The sequence below is a fragment of the Hyalella azteca genome, unplaced genomic scaffold (genome assembly GCF_000764305.2).
Source record: "Hyalella azteca isolate HAZT.00-mixed unplaced genomic scaffold, Hazt_2.0.2 contig7976, whole genome shotgun sequence".
NCBI classification, from domain to species: Eukaryota; Metazoa; Arthropoda; class Malacostraca; order Amphipoda; family Hyalellidae; genus Hyalella; species Hyalella azteca.
The window spans coordinates 25,653-50,642 of NW_025938083.1; the positions used below are offsets into that span (position 1 = coordinate 25,653).

At 34.8% G+C, this 24,990-nt stretch overlaps 1 protein-coding gene across 1 annotated transcript; it reads right to left on the reverse strand.

Annotated features, from left to right (window-relative positions):
- Nucleotides 1-23,922, reverse strand: LOC125178217 (gamma-aminobutyric acid receptor subunit beta-like). The gene is made up of 7 exons (XM_047881438.1): nt 23,820-23,922; nt 23,117-23,251; nt 15,359-15,550; nt 13,357-13,425; nt 6,892-7,184; nt 5,790-5,921; nt 1-189 (listed from the first exon to the last, which is right to left on the reverse strand). The coding sequence occupies exons 1-7, from the start codon at nt 23,920-23,922 to the stop codon at nt 1-3; spliced, it is 1,113 nt and encodes a 370-aa protein (XP_047737394.1).
- Between the last annotated feature and the right edge of the window lie 1,068 nt (nt 23,923-24,990).

Sequence of the window (24,990 nt, forward strand, 5' to 3'; positions counted from 1 at the left end):
TCAGGATGAGGAGACCGCCGCCGTGACCTCCGGGGCGGTGACCCTGCGCTCCAGCGCGTATCCGGGGAAGGAAGGGGGGCGTGATGCTGCTGATAGCTTGGTCTCTTGGAGACAAGCAACCGCCACGTCGTTCTCGGCGAGGTAAGTGGCCAGTTCAACTGTACTGGATTGAATCCCGTTGCAGTTGAACTGGAGGACGCAAAGGTGGGAGGGGGCCAACAACTGTCTCTTATACACATCTAGATGTGTATAAGAGACAGGGGCTGTCCCACANAAACTAGTTGTCAATGGTGCCTATATTGCACAGAATTTGCAATGAACCTTTTTTTGTCCTTCGCAGAGCCGGGAAAGTTGTTGTCTAAAAGTTTCGCAGTTGGGTAATTTAGAATTCATCAAATGAATGTAGAGATTGATTCAATTACTCGCAAGGATTTCATTTTTTTGTGTTTAATTGTTTCCTCAGATGATAGCTGTTTCAATAAATAATATTTTAAATATATAAATATTCGAAATATCAGTTTTAAAATTTTAAACATTGATTAAAAATTTCAGTCTTGTAGCTGAATCGAGCCAGTGGGTATAATTCTAATAATAATTTCATTTTTTCCAGTAATTACTGCGAAAAATTCAGTGAATCATTTTTGAAGCTTATAAGCTTCCACACAAATATGAAATCATCAAACTGAATAATTAATTAAAATGTTAAATTCCATAATTAGTTAAAGCCATAAGTACAAACCATGAGTACGAACCATATTTATAAACCATAATTGCAATCATAAGTACGAACTATAATTATAAACCATAATTACAAATCAAAATTATCAATAAAAAAACTTAGGAAGAAATGCTGCCTACGATCTATATTTCATCGTTATGGAATAATTTTGCAAGTCAACACATAAACGTCACAGTATTATTCAAATTACAATGATACAAATTCGTATGGGACACTAAATTATATCAAACAAACTGTAATTTCTTATGACCCAGTGTATGGTAATACGCCATTTTTCTAGTTGTGAATAACAACAATTAAATAAATTAACATATGCAAAATTTAAGGATGCAAGCGACACACGAGTACTACATTGATAGTTTTGTCTTTATTACAGCCTACGTCTTCTCTGCATTACTGGAGTTCACATTAGTGAATTATTTGTGGCGCAAAAATGGCAGCCAAATGTTACCCCATGCATCGTCCACATTGGGGGCACCCTGACTCCTTGGCGCCTCAGTGCGGGCGTCACCGGGGCTGTCACCAACCAAAATCTCCGTCAAGACAACACCGCAAACTGCACTTGGCCGAGAACAAATCCCTCAGTATTTGCAATAGACCTACTGTGGTCCTACACGATAGGAAGGAACACCAAAACGACTTTGCAAACTCACCAAAGAAAAAATGTTTATCTGCCGCCGACATTGATGAAGGGAAGAGGCTCAGATTGAGCGACGAGACTTCGATTGATGAGGTCAAGTCTCGTGGAGTTATTCTGGTAGGCACGAGATATCTGTAAAATATATTATCTGGCTTGCAAGCAAATAGAATTGCCTCAATTTTTTAATTTGGTTGAGATCTAAGTTCGTTTTTGGCAGTTATCCAAAATTTTCTTATTCTGAAAAGACTAAACCTACATACCTAAAATTTTTACAGCCTTTTTGCTGATGTAGAATTTACACATTTCTCGAGTTTGTTGGAGATCCACGTTCATTTACCGTATTTATCGGTACTGGTGAATGACTACAATTTTTTTCCCCATAAATTATGAAGAAATAGCTTTATCACTTTAGAAATTTAACTTAAACGTGGGACTCTTGCTATTGCATATGCACATTAAGTTACAAGCTTGCATTTATAAATGTATTTTTAATGAAATCAAAATTTATCAGAATCGAAAGAAACCACACGTTTTTTGCAGCAAAAACCCTTCGACATCAATAAAAGAAAAAGAAAATTTCCAACTACATCTCTCTGCGGTATGAAAAAGAACACATACTAAAAGTGATCGTTTCTTTAAACACCAGCAAACGGTAGGAAAAATAATAGAGTTTATATTGAGCTGTTAGTCTACTTCTTGCAAAATATCAACATGTCAAAACTCTATTTACTTAACTCTCTTCATTTAACTGCTATACTCTCCTCACATACTATAGACTTGTCTGTGGGCATTTAATTATGACCAAGTTTAAAAAAATACATTTTATTGGCTTTCAAACAAGTTAAATAATCGAAAATGAAGTTATAGTCTCAAAAAGCACAGTATATGAGAGAACATTATTGAAAAATAATTTTGTATTTTTTTGCTAATGTGCTTTTTCTATTCCCCTAATATTATGCAAATTAGATTAACTCAAAACTTGAAACGATGTTAAACTTATTTTCACGCAAAATCACCAGAGAACAGTTACAAAAATCTTCAATGATGTTCATCTCACCAGCAATGATGATACAAAATGTGAAAAAATACAAATTGAGACGGAAGATAACTTGTCGTTGCTGTTTTTATTTCATGTTTCTGCGATATGTTCTGAATGACTGTATAGAGCAAGTTAGTGGACCTAGTAATATTATGACTGTATATAATTTTTCAACCTCTATGACTCTATATTATTTTTCAACCAAAATCGACGTCTTTTTTACTGAGGCTTATGCCGGAAATTGTCCACGAGTGAGATCACAAACCTGAAATTACCACATCCGCTGCGCAGAGGTGGAGTTAACATTTTTCTCGAGTTTGGCAGAGGTCCAAGTTCGTTAATGGAAGTTATAGATTAATTACCTAATTTTGAAGCGACTAAACTTATATACCTACCTGAAATGATCGAGTGTAAATTTATAATATTTTTTATGTTTGGTAGAAATGTAAGGTGATAATGTTGATACTATTTGTCCCTGTTCGGGTTCAAGGTAATTTGCGTCAGTTATTGGTTCATCGCCTTAATTAGAAAAGGCTGAAATTACATTCATTAAATTATTACAGCCACGCTTCAGTGTTATACTAACCTTTTTTCGAGTTTGGCGGAGTTCAAACTGCGTTTGTGACAGTTATGGACTTAGTGTCTAATTCTAATTCTGAGACGTCCGACACTACATAACTGAAATCATTACAGCCACTGCGCCGGTGTAAAATTACAAATTTTTTTATTTTGATTGAGATCTAAGTTAGTTTTCCTCGCTGATCTATCATATTCTTGAACTAAACTCGCGCCCCTGGAATTTAGCCAGCCTCTGTGCACGTGTAAAGTTTACACACTTTTCGAGTTAGGTTGAGATCCAAGTTCTTTTGCCACAGCTAATCTTCTGAAATAGCATCGGTTCATGTAGGAGCATGAAGGCATGTTACACATTACGTGAAACACCTTGAAACTTAGGACTCGTATTTTCGAGAGTGGAATGTAACAAAAGAGTCTAGTCATGTTTTGAAAGTGAATTATTAATGAATATTTTAGTTGAGTTTTCACATGTTTTATTTCCCACTTTATTATTCTAAGTTTTTTTTATTTTTTTTTCACATTGGTATTTCTTAGAATGTATACTTTAGTTTTATGCATGTTAAATTGCAAGCATTCGAATATGTCTATTAAAATTTGCTATTATTTATTTACCTGCGATTTCTGTGTATAATTTCTGAAGAACACAGATCTGCATGATTTCTTTTTAAATATGACCTTAAAATTTTCATAAATTTAGTAAATTTCAGTGCATTTCACTTGTACTCCAATTAGGATACAATTGGTTTAGGATAATTAGGATATAATTAGTGCATTTCACTCTCTCCAATTAGGAGATCTAATAAAGCAATCTTTTGTAGCGACTTCAATATTAATCTGTACAATCCAGGGTTGGCAGTGATTAAATCAAAATGATTAAATCATGTGATTAAATCACTTGATTTTTTTTTATAAAAAAATCATGATTTTTTTTTATTTTTTTTTTATTTTTTCGATTTTTTTTTATTTTTTCGATTTTTTCATGTATTTAAAAATATTGAGTGGCAGTCTTCAATTTATATTGAGGTATTGTTATTCATGGTTTAGTATAAATGTACTATGAATGACAAATTTGTATATAAACTTGTTGCCTTTAGTGTGTATTAGGTTCTAATAAATGGAATGTTTTTGGTACAGAGGCATCAAGAGTGCAATACATTGTACGTAGCTAGCAGCTTAGCTAATTCTTATAAGGCTATAAGTAGTCTTAACTATTTGACCATTTGTTATATATTAATTACAATATAGGTACAATTTAAATGTGTTAGCTAGCTTATACAGGGTGGGACAGAACTGATTGAACACCAAGAAGCAAAACGGGCTGAACAAGGAGCTGGGTTGGTCATTCGGATGTCATACTAACATATTTATTTTAACGGTGGTGTACTGCAAGGGAGGGTATCACGTTCTGTATACACTCCATACGTCTTTCTGCTGCAGACAACATTTAAATAAATAATATAAAATAACATTTAAATAATAAAGACAATATTGTACAACTAAACATAGAGGAACGCTTGAATTTTTTAGATAATAATTCGTGGAAATTAAATATACCATAGTTTAAGAGTATGGCAAACGTTTACTTCAGTTCTGCATGTGTATTCAATATGTTCCACTTATTCGATTAAAAGTCTGCTTGAGAGAGATAGCATGCGAAATATTTCTCATGCAACAATAATTTCCAATTATAATATGCAAATATTTATTCATTGGAAAACCATGCGTATTCAGCTAAGGCGTATTATTGCATGAAATAGTTCGATTCGGAAAGATCAAGATTTTTTAACAAGCTTTGCTCCGAACGTCAATCTATACAATATTGAAGTTAAGTGACACTAGATTTTTGTTCTCAAGTGAAAACTTGTAGAAATTTCAGCAACAACAAAGATCCCCGCAACATTATCATTATCATGATAATGATAACATTATCATTACGTAACAGATCCGCAGTCAGATTTCAATCCCTGCGGGAAGGATCACTTTCCGTGGCAGGGCCAAGGCTGTTCAATGCCCTACCAATGGATCTATGAGTGGGGGAGTTCACCCTGGAGACCTTCAACAGATAACTGAACGTGTTCCTGGGCACAATCCCAGATCGACCTCCCCTGCAACACTACCAGCGGCGAGAAGCAAGCAACAGCATCGTGCATCAGGTGGCCCAAATGAGGGCGGATGAACGATAATCAGAGGCGGCGATCCATCGTGGCCTGGGACTGCTACGTCCCAAACAAATACTAAGGAATACTAAGGCAATTGTATGTTTGGGTGGAATTTCAGAAGTTTGTACATGGAGGCCCATTTGTGTATTAATAATGAAAAGTCCAATATCTTGATTTAGGTTTCAAACTTCCACGTTGTAAATGCAAATTTTTCCTACTTTTATGAAAGCTAGCCTCTTCTACTCTTTTGAATAATGCTTTATCCCACTTGTTCAAATGCTAGTTTTATTCAACTGTCATTAGCGTTAATTTTTCCTCATTTGTCGCACGACGTAAATCATTACACAAGGAAACATTCTCTTAACCACTAACAAGATAATCAAAGGATGGGAAGTACTAAAATTGCTCACATTAAATTATGCACACGGATGGGCTTAAGATATTCAATTGAAATAATAGTGGGAATTAGAACAGTTGTGTTAAGATAAAATTTTGCTAATGGCTATCAAGTGATTAATTTCCCAAATCACGAGTCTTTAGTGTCTCATAATCCCGCCAGTAAGAAAAAGCCATGCATTCATTCTAATAAAGGAAATAATAACTCCAGTAGAAGGCGTTGAAGATCGCGAAGCTGACTGGGAAGAGGACGCGGCAGTGAGAGTCAATGGCGAGAGCGAGATCCTTGGAGGAGTTGGTGCTAACGTTCGCGAGCAGATGAGGCGCCAGCAGCGATAGGTCATTTACCATAGGCACTCGTCCGCTCACGTGCTGTAAGGGTAACTTAATTAATTATGGTCAATGTCGATTGATGAAAACACATGCAGGGTGCTGTCCTTTTGGCCATATGAACCTTTTTTCTCATATTGGACATGTGGTATCAAACAAATCATATTGGACATGAGTTATCAAACAAAAAATCAAAAAGCTGTTTATGATTCCGTTTTGATAAGTGAGGGAGGGGTGGAAAAATCAATCAAAGTCATTGTAACTTGCTGCTCATTATAAGAGGGTTTTTTACTTCCGTACCACGAAAAAATTGTCGACCAGCACAAAATATTATTAAGTGTGCGACCAGCACAAAATATTCCGCTTTAAACATCAATATAAACCAAAGATAATCATTCGAAGACCTTGCGTAGAGCGCTTATACAGTAAAATCGGTAAAATTTTTACGCCGTAAGGACCCACTGAATAAAAAATTAGTTCCATTTCGTAAGCTGTATATATTATTGATTTGCATATACACATAATGATATTGATTTGCGTCAGCTCGCCAATGGAAAATGTTGTTTATTCTCTACAAGGCGCACCTTTTCATTTCCAGTCACCTCTTTCCATTTTTTTATGAAACCGAAGAAGATAGTGGCATGGAAATTTTTGTCGAGCTCGGAAACAAAGATTAAGATTATAGATATGCCATTCAAAAATCGATATCATATGCATAACATACTAAAAACTACTTACATTGTAACCAAATTCACTATTCCCACCAGGAGCATTTGAAATGATGTTCACAAATGCATGGCGAAAAGGTCTACGACCACTCCAATTACAATTTAACATAATAAATTTTTGACTCTTATCCGGGTTTATATCCCAGTTGACCGACGTCGTCCCCAAGGGCTATGAACCCGTTAGGATAAAGTGAAAAAAATTTCATGACAGCACAGGGAAGGGTTCCATGACCATTTCCAAACTCGGGTTACAAACAATTTTTTACTAAAATCCGAATTTTTACTCCAGTTGACATCGACCGACGATGGCCATAGAGGCTAAGAACAAACCGTAATGTTCCTTTGCGGGACGGCGAAGAGATTGGGGTCCATGCCCTGGTCGAGATCAGCCTTGCCGTTGCTGTTGAAGCATTGCTGGCAGTCTTTCTGGAGGTGTTGGTCGGCATGCAGTCGTGGGTTAGATCCTGTGCTTTGATGTTCCTAAGGCCGTCCATGGATTTGGGCGCCGGCACCTTAGGGGGCTTCCTCCACATGTAGTTGGCCAGGGTGAACTCCAGAAGAGCACAAAACACGAAAGCTGCGGATAAAAGCTTGATGGTTACATGAAAGCTAAGCATATTTGATTTATGGAAGATAACTAAAGGCCGAAAAGTTTCCTACTACCCGAAGATTTTCTTACTGAAAAACTCCGATAATCCATGCTCCGATTTGATGCAGACAAAAAATATTAAACTAATTTTCCGAATAAACGCACTAAAATTAAATTAAATCAAATTAAATTCTCAGTTGTGGAAGCTTCATCCCCCCCTTTGACCGAATCTGATCACAGAAGTAACCAACAATAATAATAAGATAATCGAAACAAAAGAATTTCCGCAAAGAGGTGTCAATTTAGGTGATGATTTGGAGCGTGTAGTAAAAATCCACACGATGTGTTAGGAGGCACCTGATTGATACCGGACGCCATCTGGGGTGCTTTATAGAGTCAAAATTACGTGTCGTAGCTCAAATACTTGATTATTTGTGAAAAAATTGGAAGAATTTATTTATTGAGTAGACGAATGAGATTCCCATTTTTATTTGATTCCGATTAATGAAATTATTAAAAAATATACGATATCGTTTGTTCCTTTGCGGAATAGGCAACTGATTTTCTTGCCAAGTTGCATTATTTTCGCAAATGTGTGTTTATTAGGTGACACTGTATGTTAGTTATGAAATTCTGATTACGTTAAAAATGGAAATGTGTGACTCTGTTGTTGTTATCCGTTTTGAGGTGACTGGTGTTGCTCTCAACAGGGCACATGTTGCACCTGGATTAATCAAAAGATCTTCAACAGTTTTCCATTAGGTCAGGGTGATGTCACAGGAAAATATTGCTGTTCTTTCAGAGGTTGTTTAAGCGTCCTGTACTCTTGATGGACGCAACTGTGGCCTTTACTATTGCAAATTGGGCACTTCGTGGGAAGTCTCCTCCACCCAGCAGGTCACGGACTGTAAGAAGATCTATACCATAGGTGGCCACCGCATTTTCCAGCTGCAGCCAAGCTTCTCGATGTAGTCCACAGATGAGAAGGTAGTGCTCGATTGTATCTTCCACGTTGCAGTTGCCACACATTGGAGAGGGTGACATACTAAAGCGAAATAAATATGCACCAAGGCCTACATGGCCCAGGCGGAGTCGGGCCAGGACTACTGCAGCTCTACTGGTAGGTGCAACCACCCATGGGACGGGAGACAAGTTGCTGCGTATTGTGGTCAGGTGAACTCCCTTTCTATTTGCATTTACCTCCCTCATCCACAAATTTTGCCAGTGCTCACGCAATCCTCTTCGTAGGCAACTCTGGAGATCCGATTGCTCAATGTGTGAGAGCACCGAGAAGTCAAGTGAGTGACCCAGCTGTGCAACCTTGTCAGCCACTTCATTGCCATGTATTCCAGCATGGCCTTTTACCCACTGCAGGTCAACAGTCACCCCAGGTGTAGACTGCAGAGCCAGTAAGCGTGCGCGGATCTCAATACAATAGAAGTGCAAGATGTGCTTGGGGATGCTATGAGTTGCAAGCCTGACTTGGAATCAGAACATATCACCCACTGTGCCGGCGCCCTCTCAGATATCATGACAAGTGCCTGCAGAATAGCATATAGTTCGGCAAAAAGTATACCATGCATCGAGCGGAGGCGCCAAGCTACAGCCCAAGCCTCTTCCGGAATAAATATTCCACAGGCCGTCGATGAGTTGTCTCCCTGCCGTGAGCCATCACAGAAGATTTTGCAGTGGTGTGGATAATTTGCCGTCAAGCGTGTCTTAAATCTGCAAGCAAGATCTATACCTCCAGATAATTGAGGGTCAATGCAGGCCTTTGGTTGTATAGGAGACCAGGGGGGATTGGGTCAACCTGTACCAGATGGGAGCGCTGGCATCTTGGTTCTCCAAACCAAGTGTGACTCTAAACTGTGACTCTAATGTAAAATGTGTGACTCTAATTTGTAAAAACTGTTTTAGTTAAAATGGAGTTTTGGACGCGCGCAAGATTTTAGCAGGGCCTTGTAAATGGAATATACTAAATCCTATTAATTGAAGATCGAATAAAGCAATCAATATTACAGTAAAAAATTGATTCATGAAACTTAATTAATCAGTTAAATTATTCTCCTCATTGTTACTGATTGGAAAGCGAATATTCAATATATATAAGTTGTATCAATCATTCAAATATTAGTGTTTTAATGTTATTTATAGTAATATCTTGATAAATAATCTATCATTAAGTTTATAGTACAAAGAATTTAAATTAATTATGAATGTTGTGTTTTTTACTCAATAACATTGCCAATCTTTGAGCTGGCAGAGCACGAAGATAAATAAGTCAACCCGAGTTCTCTAATGAAATTTGCTAATAAACTTTAATAAACAGAAAATTAATGTAACTAAGCCATTCGTTTGTGTAAGACGCGAGTTCAGAGAGGCACGATGAACCCGAGGCAAATGCACAGTGCCCCAAACTCGCTGCCAAATCACAGCTCGCTGCGCAGAGTTTCTTGCTTTCATTTAAATCCAAAATTCAGTAGCAGTGTGAATTTGCAGGTCGTTTTGCTGGAGTAGATCGCCATGTACGACTTGAAGCAGCCTAATTGCTTTCTGCTGCTGGCATATCCTAGAATATCACTGAGTGTTTGCAAGCGAGCGTTATCATTTCGGGGACGGAATACTGGAGTAACTTTGGAGCATTTGATGATGTTCGGAGGGAATGCCACAGTTTGAAAAAAAATTTTATGTAAAACAAATCGAAATAATGATGTTTTGTAAAGTAAATATGGCGTTATATGCAACAAGGAAAATTGTTCGCTTACAAATTTGTTTTTCGCTGCGTTAACATAATTTATTTACCGTTTTTCGAATCTTGATCGTTAGATAAGTTCGAATGTAGTGTCGAATCGTATGAAAAGCACAATGATTGTGATGAACTAATCAAATTCATTGGGATGAATGAGTTATATATTGTTTAGTTTCGTTGATTCTAAAAAAAGAACTGCTCCCACAATTTTCGCAATAGAAATTCCGACTGATCGATCAATCATTACTTGTGTTACCTAAAGAAATATTTGATGGTAATGTAAAGAACTATTTATTTTAATCAAAATATGAAGACTTTTAAAAATAATTCCAATAACAATGAAAATGCTAGCTTCCAAATAAAGTAACGATAGATATCCATGAGATTTGTTCTTCAGACCCTCGTAAAATAGACTTCACGCCAACAGAGGAGATGAAACAAAATACTAAGTAAACAAACTCGGGTAATTTCTTATTTCTTCTGCCAAAGTTGTAGAAGGAAAACATTTTGAATTGGAACTATTCGATGCCCCTAGGGTGCCTTCCTAATGTATTAAAGATATCTACCTGTCTTTGAAATGATATATCGATAATTCCATATTACTAGAAACACATTATATTATGGATAATATAATAATTTATTCACGATAGTCATATTTGTAAGGTAATTTTCGTTTTTTGAAGAAGATTCGGTTAAAACCTTGAGCATCATTTAAGAGCTGTGATTATATATATAAGTTTTTTTTTCGATTTAAAAAATCAGATTTTAAGGAAGATTTGCGCTAATCAGCGAAATCTATTAATACACCGCAAAAATGATAATGTAACTTTTACATTATTAAATAATGTAATTGTCAATCGAAATAAAGCTTACGATTTATTTTACCAACGTTTTTTTAATAATGGTAATCATGGAAGCATGAAAACAGCCCATTGAATGTTGAACCGTCGACCCGTGGATGAACTAATAGGAAGCTCGGACAAATTTGCTAATGATACCTACACTTGGCACTAAGTTTTCATCCAAATAATGTCAGAAGTAACTTTTTTTCAAAATGAACTTAGTTCATTCACAAAATTAAATAAATATAGTATCTTTTTCTAAGTTTTATTACTTTTCAGCATTACTCCTTTTTTAGCTACGATTGTTCCGGAATTTATTACCTGTGCAGGCACCCATCCAGATATCGATGGCTTTGACGTAGGTTGCCCTGGATCTCTGCACGGTGAACAATGCTAAATACAACGAAGAAAAAGTTCAAAATAATAGTTCCGTATAATAAAATACAAATTCAAATACTGAGTGCGATGCATTGAATGGAGCCGTACTAGCTGAAAATGATCTTAAACTTAGGCCAATTCTATGGTAAACCTGAATTGATTCTTAGTCACGGGGATAAATCGAAAGTTACGGCTTTTAAGTTGTAATTTTATTCAGATAGATCCTGGCTTAGAGCTAGTCATGGGAATCATAAGTTATGTTGATCACTTGCCTCAGAAGTCACGGCGATTACATGTAGAAAACTTCAAGCTGGAAATGTATGCAATCGAAAAGTAAAGATTGGATTGGAACAAATTCGATAGATGATTTAGTTGAGTTCTGCAGGTACGTCAAATTTGTGGCATAGTCTGAACATTATATCGAAAAATGGATAGTTTAATGTTAAAATGTAGTAATTAATTATATTAGTTTACAGAGATAAGGATAAAACCTACTTGTGTCATCCTTTCGAGAATCATGAGAATCATCAAGTCAAGTCACGAGAATTTTTTCTTGTGTCATGAGAATCATAAGAATCAACTGGGGTATACTGACACAAATTTGTGGTATAGACTGAACAACATATCGAATAAGGGTAGATTTGCATGAAGCTCGTCAGGGCTTCATGTTGTGATAATGTTTATGACATTCAAAATATAACAGTCTTGAACACAAGAGAAATCTCTTTGTGGAATGTTTGATTATGACCACTTACTCTGTAAATTTTTGTGGCTTGATATTATTTAAACACATCAAGGTCACCACGGTAATTGTAAACGATATTAAAGAGACCACGAACTTGATATTATTTAAACACATCAAGTTCACCAGGGTAATTGTAAACGCTATTAAAGAGACCATGAATGTCGGATGAATTCCAGTTTTGATCAAGGAACAAATTTCAAACAAAGCTCTGTGCGCTGTTTAGGGAAATTAAATTGGGGGGTTATACTACTTTCCGGATGTATAATTTAGGTATGATAATTTCATGCATGAAAAATGATAGTGGCTTATTCAATGTTCATTTTAAAGTGGAATTGGAACGAAGTTGTAAATAATGCGACGACGCGGAGAGGACTTGATTTTGCTATTCGAACGAACTCATAAAATTAGACTTAAGATTAAAGCCAAATCCTAAATAACGACAGAAAATAAGCTCGTAATCTTAAAACAAGTGTTGCACAAATGTTTAATATGAACCTAATGATTGAACCTAGATTAGAAATAGCGTTCAGATTTTGTTATTTCCAGTGTTATGCTTAGTGTTGTATTGTATTATTTATACAAACAAATAACATATGATTAACCCGATTATTTCGACGAGATCGTCGGTGGAGAGGTGACCCGAAGTAAGATTACATTGATGCAAATGAATGCTTAAAAAGGACCCGATGATATGGCAGAATGTTTGGCAGTGGGGTGACTAATTTTTGCTTAAGCTATTCAGAGGAATGCGGAACCTTAACCTGATGATTCATGTCAATGATCAGGGCCGAGACCTTAACGCCTCTGATGGTGGCCTACACCGACTCCGAGGGTCACTGAGCTGTGACGCGAGCGAGGAGCGGGCCCACATCTTTGAAATGATATATCGATAATTCCATATTACTAGAAACACATACTATTATGGATAATACAATAATTTATTCTCGATTGTCATATTTTGTAAGGTAATTTTCGTTTCTTGAAGAAGCTTCGGCTGAAAGCTTGAGCATCTTCTAAGAGCTGAGATTACATATATTTTTTATCGATTTAGGGAAGATTTGCGCTAATATGCGAAATCTATTAATACAACGCAAAAATGATAATGTAACTCTTACATTATAAAATAATTTAATAGTCAATCGAACTAAATATTACGATTTATTTTGCCGACATTTTTTTTAATAATGGTAATCATGGAAGCATGAAAACAACCTATTGAATGTTGAACCGTCGACCCATGGATGAACTAATTGGAAGCTCGGACAAATTTGCTAATGATACCTTCACAATTGGCACTGAATTTTCATCCGAATAATTCAGAAGTAATTTTTTATTCAAAATAAATTTAGTTAATGTACAAATTAAATAAGTATAGTATATTTTCCCAAGCGTTATTACTTTTATCATTACTTCTTTTTTAGCTATTATTGTTCCGGAATTTATTACCTGTACAGGCACCCATCCAGACATCGATGGCTTTGACGTACGAGACTTGCGGCAGGTCGCCCTGGATCTCTGCACGGTGAACAATGCTAAATACAACAAAGAAAATGTTCGAAATAATAGTTCCGAATAATAAAATACAAATTAAAATACCGAGTGCGATGCATTGAATGGATCCGTACTAGTTGAATGTGATCTTAAACTTAGGCCAATTCTATGGTAAACCTGAATTGATTCTTAGTCAAATGGATAAATCGAAAGTTACGGCTTTTAAGTTGTAATTTTATTCAGGTAGATCCTGACTTAGAGTTGGTCATGGGAATCATGAGTTATGTTGATTACTTACCTCAGAAGTCACGACGATTACATGTAGAAAACTTCAAGCTGGAAATGTATGCAATCGAGAAGTAAAGATTGAATTGGAACAAATTCGAAAGATGATTTAGTTGAGTTCTGCAGATACGTCAAATTTGTGGCATAGACTGAACATTATATCGAAAAATGGATCGTTTAATGTTAAAATGAAGTAATTAATTATACTATGATTACAGAGGAAACGATAAAACCTACTTGTGTCATCCTTTCGAGAATCATGAGAATCATCAAGTCAAGTCATGAGAATTTTTTCTTGTGTCATGAGAATCATGAGAATCAACTTTGGTATACTGACACAAATTTGTGGCATAGACTGAACAACATATCGAATAAGGGAAGATTTGCATGAAGCTCGTCAGGGCTTCATGTTGTGATATTGTTTGTGATATTCAAAACATAACAGTCTTGAACACAAGAGAAGTCTCTGTGGAATGTTCAATTATGACCATTTACTCTTTAAATTTTGATGGCTTGATATTACTTAAACACATCAACTTCACCAGGGTAATTGTAAACGATATTAAAGAGACCACGAATGTCGGATGAATTCCAGTTTTGATCAAGGAACAAATTTCAAACAAAGCTCTAAGCGCTGTTTAGGCGAATTTTATTCGGGGATTGTAATACTTTCCGGATGTATAATTTAGGTATGGTTATTTCACGCATATAACATGAAAGTGGCTTATTCAATGTTCAATTTAAAGTGGAATTAGACCGAAGTTGTAAATAATGTGACGTCAGGGAGTGTGACTTAATTATGCTATTTGAACAAACTAAAAAAAATTAGACTTAAGATTAAAGCCAAATCCTAAATAACGCTAAAAAATAAGCTCGTAATTTTAAACCAAGTGTTACACAAATGTTTATAATGAACCAGATAATTGAACCTAGATTAGAAATAGCGTGGAGATTTTGTTATTTCTAGTGTTATGCTTAGTGTTATATTGTGTTATTTATACAAACAAATAAAATAATATTAACCCTATTATTTAGACGAGATCATCGGTGGAGAGGTGACCCGAAGTAAGATTATATTGATGCAAATGAATTAAAAAGGACCATGATGATTTGGCAGAATGTTTGGCAGTGGGGTGAATAATTTTTGCTCAAGCTATTCAGAGGAATGCGTAACCTTAACCTGATGATTTATACGAGATGATGAGCAGCAGCATTAAGATTCAATTAACATAACTGAATGTTTAAAATAAAACTGATGATTTAGACGAGATAGTGAGCAGCAGCAATAATAATAAATTAAAACAAATGTTTAAAATAAAACTGATGATTTAGACGAGATGGTGAGCAGCAGCATTAAGATTCAATTAACGCGAATGAATGTTTAAAATAAACCTGATGATTTAGACGAGATAGTGAGCAGCAGCAATAATAATAAATTAAAGCAAATGTTTAAAATAAACCTGATGATTTAGACGAGATGGTGAGCAGCAGCATTAAGATTCAATTAACGCAAATGAATGTTTAAAATAAACCTGATGATTTAGACGAGATGGTGAGCAACAGCATTAAGATTCAATTAACGCGAATGAATGTTTAAAATAAACCTGATGATTTAGACGAGATAGTGAGCAACAGCAATAATAATAAATGAAAGCAAATGTTTAAAATAAACCTGATGATTTAGACGAGATGGTGAGCAACGTGGTGACTCCGAGTGTAGTTCGGCCTGGCGCAGAGCCGATGTCCATCCATAAGCTGACCCAGGAGATGGCCACGGTGAGGATGGTAGGCAGGTAAGACTGGACCAGGTGGAAGCCCAGCGACCGACGCATGTGGAACTCTGCAACTAGGCAGCTGTAGTTGCCTGAAATGATGATCATCTCTATGTACACGAACGTGTATATAGAAATGAATGTGGAAAAATGTTCATGATAAAAAATATCAAAATATTTCTTTTTGATAGCATGGCTCAAATTTTGGAGAATGAACATAGAAACTATGAGTATTTGCGTTGTTGCTGAGTGACCAATTGATTTCGAGCGACATCTAAAGTCGATAAAAGTCGATAAAAAATAAAAATAACATGAAATAACACTAACATTAAAAAAGTAGATTTAAAGGTACAAAATTTGTAAAAAAATAAATATAAATGTGAAAAACTTTCGAAACTGGAATGGTTACATTTATATAAATAGTATAAAGTAAATGACTAAACATGGAAATTGCATTATCATTGATCACATATTACTTTTTTTAAACAATAATGATCGGGAGATGTTGAGCGGGTCGGCTGCATTGGACGCGCTTTTAATGCTCTTTAATTTTTAGGGAAATTTATTCATGATTAAATCATAACCCACTTGTGTTGTATGTCTGTATAATTATCATCGCATGTTGACAGTTATTTTCGTTATTATGAAGGTGCCAATTTAAGTTCAGTACGCGCTCGTCATGGCGGTTAGGTTCCGGTTAAGGCAGCTTCTGCTCCTACCATCAATCTCAACTCTAATGATCAATTAAGCGGGTTAACCTATAAACCTGCCTCAGGAATTGATGCGTCTGGGCACCGTAAGTGAAAATCAAGTAACCTTATCGGTGGCAAGAATACGGCTATTTCAAGACCTGTATTTTGGAAAATATTCTCATATTAGTGCCATATAATAAAGTAGCTGCCCCTAATATCTATTTTAAAATAAAATTTGGAGACGAGTGGGGCTTGGTTAAATGCTTGTGTTAGAGAGGCTGGTGTTAAACATGATCGTATATCTTACCTATTTATCGAAATAAAGTAGACCGCATAACGTTATGCGACTTATGTCAAAAAGGTAGATTACAAATATATGTATTTGGTTTAGAGGTTAATGTTATCTTTGTACTGATGCAAAAAAAAATTCCGATAACCACAAAAATGATCCGGATTCAATTTATTATAACATTGGAGATGCTAAAATGATAAATAAATAGCAGGATTTCCCTATATTAGCGGTAGTCCGATTTCAGGGAGTTATAGTAACGAGACGTGGACGATATTTTAAAATATTGGGTTTTTCACTGGAGAGAGGAATGTTATATAACATATATATTTACATCAAACGCGCAGTTAGATCCCACTTTGCTATAAGAGAAAAATTGTTCCCGGAGCTGACTAGCATGAGTTAATATAATATAATTAAAACTTAATATAATATAATTTCGAATATAATATAACAAAATAAAAATTAAAAACTATTCATTAAAACTATCTCTTTTTGAAGACAAAAAGTGATGAAACAATATTTTTTCATAGCTATAATTCCATTGCTGATAACACTAATGTTAAATGGAATGGCCGAAAATATTTGTATAGGGTATAACTATGACCCAAATCGCGAGTTCAGAAGGCTTCTATAATATAAATGAATAAATAAATAAATAAACTTTTAAAGAAATTCAAAAGGAGCACAAAAAAAATAAAACTAAAGTTATCCTGAATTCAAACCCATGCAAATCTCCACTCTGGAAGGTGTTTCTTCCGACATTTAGAGCTCTTTATAGCTGCTATATAATGAATTTCAGTCTCTCAACCCGTTAGAGATGAAGCCTCATGTTTTCTTCATCAGCATCTGTGTATTTCCAGCATTTTTGAATGTATTGTCTTCCACAAGTTTGAATTTACAGCATCTTTTATCCTAGTTTAAAATAGATAAATTTAAACTTCAGACGAGAAATTACACTTATCCTATTGCGATTCTTTATAACCAAATTATTTTGTACGATATTATTTGTAATAAAACGAACTCGGTTATTGAATTTAGATTAATCAAAAAATGCATCGTATTCCTCTTTGTACTCACTATTTTCTTTAAGAGCTCTTAATTAAATAAGCGATTCTTCTAGCACATTTAATATTTTGAACGGACCAAGCAAGTGATGAGCAGGTACACTGCTCATCAACTGCCAAATTTACTTATCAGCAGTCAATATTATCTGTTTTCTAAACTTCTATCATCAATTCTAACATTTTCTTCTTTCGCAAAATTTTCTCCGCAAATCTGAACTTCGATAATTTTTTGTTAAAGAGATCAGCGAGTTTGGTCGTTAGTGGAGATTTAAAAGTTAGGACTCGAACTCGGAACTCCCGGTGTTATGTTCATATATATATATTTAGACTCCACAGAATTCATACATGTAGTAGGTATTTTTAGCGCATTTTATCATTTATGGAAAAAATGCACTATTGTGCTCGCCATGTCCGTCTGTCTGTCTGTCCGTCCGTCCGTGACTTCACGTTTTCGTCGACGAGAAAATGTGCTCTCTGTCACTCACTGCAGTGAGTACTGAGTTATATTTTTTGCCCTTATATACCATTGCAAGCTTAATTGTCTACGCTTCACTCCATTCGCTTGTCGAGTACATGACTGAAATCAATACAAGAATTATATAGATATATGGTTTTAGAGAGTTTTAAAAAGTATTTGCAATTCAATTGTTGATACTTGAATATGAAAAATGAATTTTCAAATCTGAAAAGCAACAAATGTTTTCTCCATGTCAATAGAATGGTATATCGGAGACTTTAATTAACAGCTGCGCATTCTAATTTTATGTCATTAAAACGGCTCGTTAGAGGGTATATTGAATAACAGCTGCGTAAGTTACTTTAATGATATTATATTGGCCGGCCGGTTAATAGACATTGTTTCCCTTGTGGCGCGAAAGTCGCCATCATAAAGTTCGCCATATTTTTATTCTCGACACACGCGTAATTTTCTTACATAAAAGCATGAGTTTCATTTTATACATATTACTTTCGTAGTGTTTTTTAATAAATTTAAAATAAACGTTTATACATGGTGTATGAAAACTACGACTTCCGATAAAATAAAAACACGGATCTTTAATCTAAATAAGTGTGGGTGAATTGGGAAAAATTAACAGCTTATCACGATTATTTATCTATTTTACGGATCAATAATTTAACATGGTACGTTTGAAACAATTCTGAAAAGATGGATATTGTCATTTCACTGATAGTAGAGTGCAACTAAATTTTTTATTGTATGTAAAAAAATGTGGGAGTAAGTTTCCGTAATTATATCTAATCATAACGATTTTTTTTAACCGAAATTTCACCAGTTAACTTCAGAAACATTCTGAATCATTTTCGGCATGTGGTCTGCTACACTAGAAAAATCTTAACGAATCGTAAGTGGTCCAGTAGGGGAAGCAATGTATGGGTAAAACATAACATTTTATTCAGAAATCTACCTTGGTAATTCTATACAGACGAGGGACAAAAAAAGTGCTCAATATGATTCCGAAAAAAGAACCAACTGCAGCTTCAAAAACGAGTTCACTTTCTTCCCAAATTCAATCTAATGCAACCAAATGGAATGCGACATGGCCTTAAACTGCGCAGGTGCAAGGAGACACGATGGAAAACTTTTAATAGTAAACTAAACCAACGCTGCATGACCGTGAATAACGTATTTTTAAGAGTTGAGTAAAGAAAACGAATCTTAGGCTCCGCTGGGGCTGCGCCTAAGTTACCGCCAAAATCTCCGAGAAATTAACTGCACCTTGAATTTTATAATATTTCCCTCCCACACGTTTAGAGCTATACGAAATACGAGGCAAGTAACGGACATGGAATTAAGTAAAGGAATACCCCATCGAACTACGTAATGTATTATTGTAATAACTGAAATTGTGTCCCAAAATAAATTAAATATTCAAACGTAACCTCTCACCACTCACTTGTGTTGAATAATATGGAATCAAATGTAAATCAATGTTACTATCTTAATTCAAAAAGGAGAAAAAGTTAAATTCATGTGGAATAATTTATTTTGCGTCCTTCACTTAACCATCACGAGTAAGTAGTGTAAAGTATTAAAGCAAAAGCAGTAAATTCCACAATTTGGTTGCCTATGAGTGATTGCAAGCTCTTCTAATGAAACGCCGTTCGCCATTCATTAGTTAATTGAATTTGCATGCAAGTGGGACGATTCTGAGGGTTAAAGCCACACAAAGACTTGTTCCGATTGAGGCGGCAGTAGAACTTTATTGGATTAGGTCGCCGGGCTGCATTTGATCATTTGGTATTGTGGTTTGGTGATGGATGCATGGTGGATCATGTGAGATTTTAATTTTATTTTCAACTTACTTGGATGGATAAATTAAAAAAACTCGTGATTTCTAGTTCAATAATAAATCTCTTCGGATTTAATTTTATAAAAAATTTATTCAATTTTTTTTCTTTAAATAATTAGCTTTGTTGCTATGCTTCTCTGAGATGTTCTTTCCTAGTATATCAGACTCTTAATAGGCATTTTAAAAGCACATTCCTATACAAGAAAAATTAAAATTATTCCAAACTCAAGCAGATTTGGTAAAAAGGATTGAATTCAATGCATATTTTCTTTGCATTAGGCGTCCAGCTAGCGAGTTCTAGTGATTTTAGGTTGTTTATTTACAGGTGAAATGGACAATATATTTATAGTCATTGTTCCGCGGCGAAGAAGCAATAGCGGTTAATTTGATCTTGATGCTGAGAAGCACGCGTTGCGCAGCTTGTTGCGCGCTGGTAAACCTAATGTTGCTGCTGGGCAAAATATATTAGATTTCTGGATAGAATCCTTTGTTAGAAGTGCGCTCGGACCAACGCTTCCATTGGTATTTTTCTTAGCAAGAAAAAAGCTATTTCCAAAAACAATTGTTGAAAACAAAGAACAAAACAACAACACAAAACAAACAAACAAGCAAAGCTAAAACAAAAACAATTGTGGTCCAATATACACAAGAAAATCGAATATTCTACATTTTAGGTACTTTACGCTGGGAAATTAGTTGGCCGGAATTGATGACCGGATGAAGAGAAGATTGATAATTGATTGATAACCGGAAATTGAAGATTTACTGATTTATTTAATTTTTTTTCGTCGAAATAATAAATAATTTATTAAATATTGAATAATATTATTAAGGCGAATATAGCGTAATAAGTTTCAAGAGTGCGGATGAATGTAGATTTTTTGTCATTGTTGAAAATTCTCGCTTTACATTGATGTTTGAATGATACTAATTGAAAATATCGTTGGAGGTAACTTAGCATGGTGACGATGCACAGAGCAATCTCTAAACACGTCCATTTCCGAACATTGGTGTTGCAAAAGCCCATTAGATTTGCGAGAACTTTCGAGTTTAATTTCAGGAGTTATGAATACTAATTCTATTTTAGAAGCGGCTGAACTAATTGTCGAGAAATTTTAACATTCTTTTAACCGCTTTGAAGTGAATAAATTTCTAGATTAGCGACAACTTTCAAGTTGAATTGCGGTGGGGAGTTCACAATGTAATCAAGAAGATGAAAAAGTTCTCACTCGACAACTCGCAGGAACGCAGGCCATTGAAGTTTAACAGTGTTTAAACTCGAGTTTTCAGTTTTATTATGAACAGAATAATTGTGTAATATTATTCAGGGTCGATACAGTTTTCATGTAGAGGAATAAATTCATGATTTTTCGATCGTGTTGAGAGCGCGCAATAAAAGGAGAGAGTGCAATTACGCATGAGAGCTGAATAAATATACATGAATTTCTCATTTAGTTCATATATTGAATGAAACTGCTGACTTTAAAACTTTGAACATATCATGGTTTTCAATCCAGGAATAAGTGTAACAAACAGAGGCAATGAAAAAATGCTGTACATCAATTATATATATTTATTGTTATCATTTACTGATACATAAGTACATATATATTTTTTTATTTATGTGTATATTAATTATAGTATAGTTATTACTTACATATTTTGTTTTAAATAAATAAATAAATTTTATTCTTTATTAGTTTCATAACTTTTTGTTTCGCGTAATTTTTTTCCGGAAAAGTAAAGCCAATACGTTAATTAAATTAAAATAAACTCTGAAGAAAAATCTTGAATGCGCATACCTAAGTCCGTAGACTTTGTGATATGTTCCATCGCAATAAGTCAAGGCGTGAATCTCTACTAATGGTAGTTAGATGTTTTATGGGCAGGATTATACTTATATACGAAATAAGAAATATTCATCGATGGTTTTAATTATGCTATATTCACTATGTATTGATTTATGATTTTTTGCGATAATATTTTTTCATTGAGGAAAATAATTTCTTTTTTTTCATCTTTCATTTTTGAATAATAACCCAAGCATCAGGATCATAAATTTCTGCCATTTGTGAGAATAAATATATATATTAGCTCTGCCCATCATCAATATATGAAAAAATTTTCATTTTTAATTAGTGAGATGACTTGCTATGACTAAGCGCGTCTCCAGCTTAATAATGTCGGGAATTTGTATACTTTTTTGTTCCTCATATTCTTCCTGAGTAAGATGCTCATACGCATAAATGAATTAATGAATTGTATATATAACTTAATTTGAACTCGGTTAACACCTAAATTGTTTGGCTGGGTTTGGTGCATGAGCGCCTAATATTCATGCGGATTTCATTTACTAATATTTACCATCTCTTTCTTGTTAGCATTTTGTTCATCGCAGACTTTTTGCTTGAATAATCAGTTGCCTGGGCCATAAACTTCCCATGTAAATTCTTTTGACTGCTGGAAATGTTAATATCGTGGTATCATGAATTTTTTTAATATTTTCGATTTTGCGGACTATTTTGTTAATTTATATCATATTATTCATCCTTTTTTGCCGCAAAATATTGGCATCTGTGGATAATATATTCTACACAACAATCACACTATTATCTTTGAATACCTAATTCACTCGTATAGTTGCGTTATTTTATTTCACGTGAAATTTGTGCATATATTCTGCCATATTGTCGCTTCTTCGAACAAATTTTCACTCCATTGCTCTCAGCTAATACTCTTTTTCCATTATTAATTACGACATTATTATCTGCAATACCTTTCTAACCATTACTAATACCTAATGGAACTTTGCGGTTACCCAAATTATCATTCACTGTAATTTTATCGCCCACTTAAGTTACAGAATTCATTTTCTGTGTACCGTACAGCCTTATAAAATTTACACATCGATGTAAACAAGTTAGTTGAGAGGCACTTGTGTTGATTTAGTTGATACATTCCCTCTCACCACTCACTTGTAAGAAACAAGACAGTTAAAATCTTTCTTCTCAATCCGCCACTCACTGACGTGGAACAAGTAAATTGAGAGTTCCCTTCACGCCACTCACCGATTAGAATAAGTTCGTTGAAAGGTTTCCCTCTCGCCACTCACCTAATACGGAACAAGTTAGTTGAGATGTTTCCTTCTCGCCACTCACCGGCGTGGGCAAGTTAGTTGAGATGTCCACACTTACCACTCATCGATGTTGAACAAATTATTAGAGAGGTTTCCCCTCGCAATTCACAGCTGAAAACTAAGCTAGGTTAGACTTAGAGCTTCCTTCTCCACCCCCCTCACCGATGTGGAAGGATTCCTGGCAGATGGAATCGACGATATTGGTGATCTCGAACTGCGGCATCCTTAGGTCCCGGTACATCTTGATAGGATCGTCCTTCTTCCAGCGCAGGTCCAGCTCCTTCATGGTCTTCGAAACTGGAACGAAAAGGAAGTGAGTTTAGACAGAGAGTATTTAATTATTTCATATTTTATTAATTGTATTCATTGTCAAGATTTTTGGAAGAAAATATACAATTTGATACAGAACATCGGATACAATATTTAAGTAAGTGCAGAATTACTTATACGATGTTACTGAACGTAGTATACAATAGATGAGTAAGTACCGAATTGTTTGTAAGGCTTCACCGTGCGTCTTATTTAATGGATAAGCAAATACAGAATCGTTTGTGGGACATTATTAAACAGATGAATATCTTGAGTCCAAAAGTTTCCACATAGTAATGATGAATTTCAGATTAATCATGAAATAATCCTTGTATTTTCAGGTGGGTATTATAGAACATATGGCAATGAGTACTTGATTTACTTGATTATATCTCTTTATTACAATGTGAAATTTTAATACATTAAATTTATCACATGTTCACATAGCTTGATTAGCTTATCAAAAGGGGAATTTACACCCTAAACGCCAGCCTAAACGCAAATCTGTTTATTATCAGCTAGTATTTTGAAGTGGATAAACAATATAAAATCCAGCATCTGATGGCCGAGTCTTTATCCTGCTTGAGAAGGATTTCAGGGCACCAAACATCCTCAGGATCAAGCAGCTCGTCCATCAAAGTCTCGACCTTCTCTACCATCGATCCCAAGAAAATATAACTTTGCTTTACTAAATATTTAGCATTATTTCAATAAAATAATCGGATTCAAATCTGCAGCATTGCAAAATTCAATAGCAAACAATATCAATGAACCATTTTTTTCGGCTAGTGCGCTTTAGTCATGCCATATCATAAATTTTTTGTAGGTCGTAATTCTTTCATTGACCCTAGAATAAAAGACGAGACCCACAAAGAATGAGCGTTTCAAAGTGGATGCTCATTTGATTAAAATCATTAATTTGCCCTTGAATTAATGTCTCGCAGCTTCGTGTGATATTTCCCTGAGGTCTCTTTAGACCCTTCCACATTGATCAGATTTCGACACCATGTATATTTTCGTACGAATTAACGTTATTAAATTTGCGAGTCGCTTTGATTCCGCTTGACTGTAATGAATGGTTTTCTCTACTAGTGAAATTGAAGTAATGTATTTTGTTCGATAGCGTTCTACCAAAGAAACTTGATTTCAACCTCTTTACAGTTAATACAATTTGTCTTCATTTTGTACCTATTTCATTTGCGTCATATTTTCGCGGGTATTTTCTATACATTTATGCAAAATTTTTCCCTTTATGATTGATGTCGAAAAAAAATTCCTAACATTTCTAAGCCAAATTTACAAACATTTTGTTCAATTGACCGGATGAAACAAATGTTAATATATTATATTATATTATACTAATTATATATAAGATTGCCTGATTTGAGTGATTTGTATATTAAGGACCCCAAAATTGACTCGATATTATATTACAGCCTAACACAGTTTGGGTGAAAATTTGTTCCCAAAAAATAAACATCAAAATAATAACCATTTGCAATACAAATTATATTTCCAAAAATAATTTCAGTCGCATAGTTAATTGCTTCGATAGTCTCGATACCTGCCAATAATAATTATTCTCTTTAAGATCCCTAATTGTGCTTTTGATAAGAAAAGTATATGAGCTATTTCTTCAACCGTTTAAAATGTTTATATGAAGTTTAATGTAGTCCAAGTAAAATCTGTCGTCACTTTATCTCTTAAACGGATAAGGTAAAAGGCTT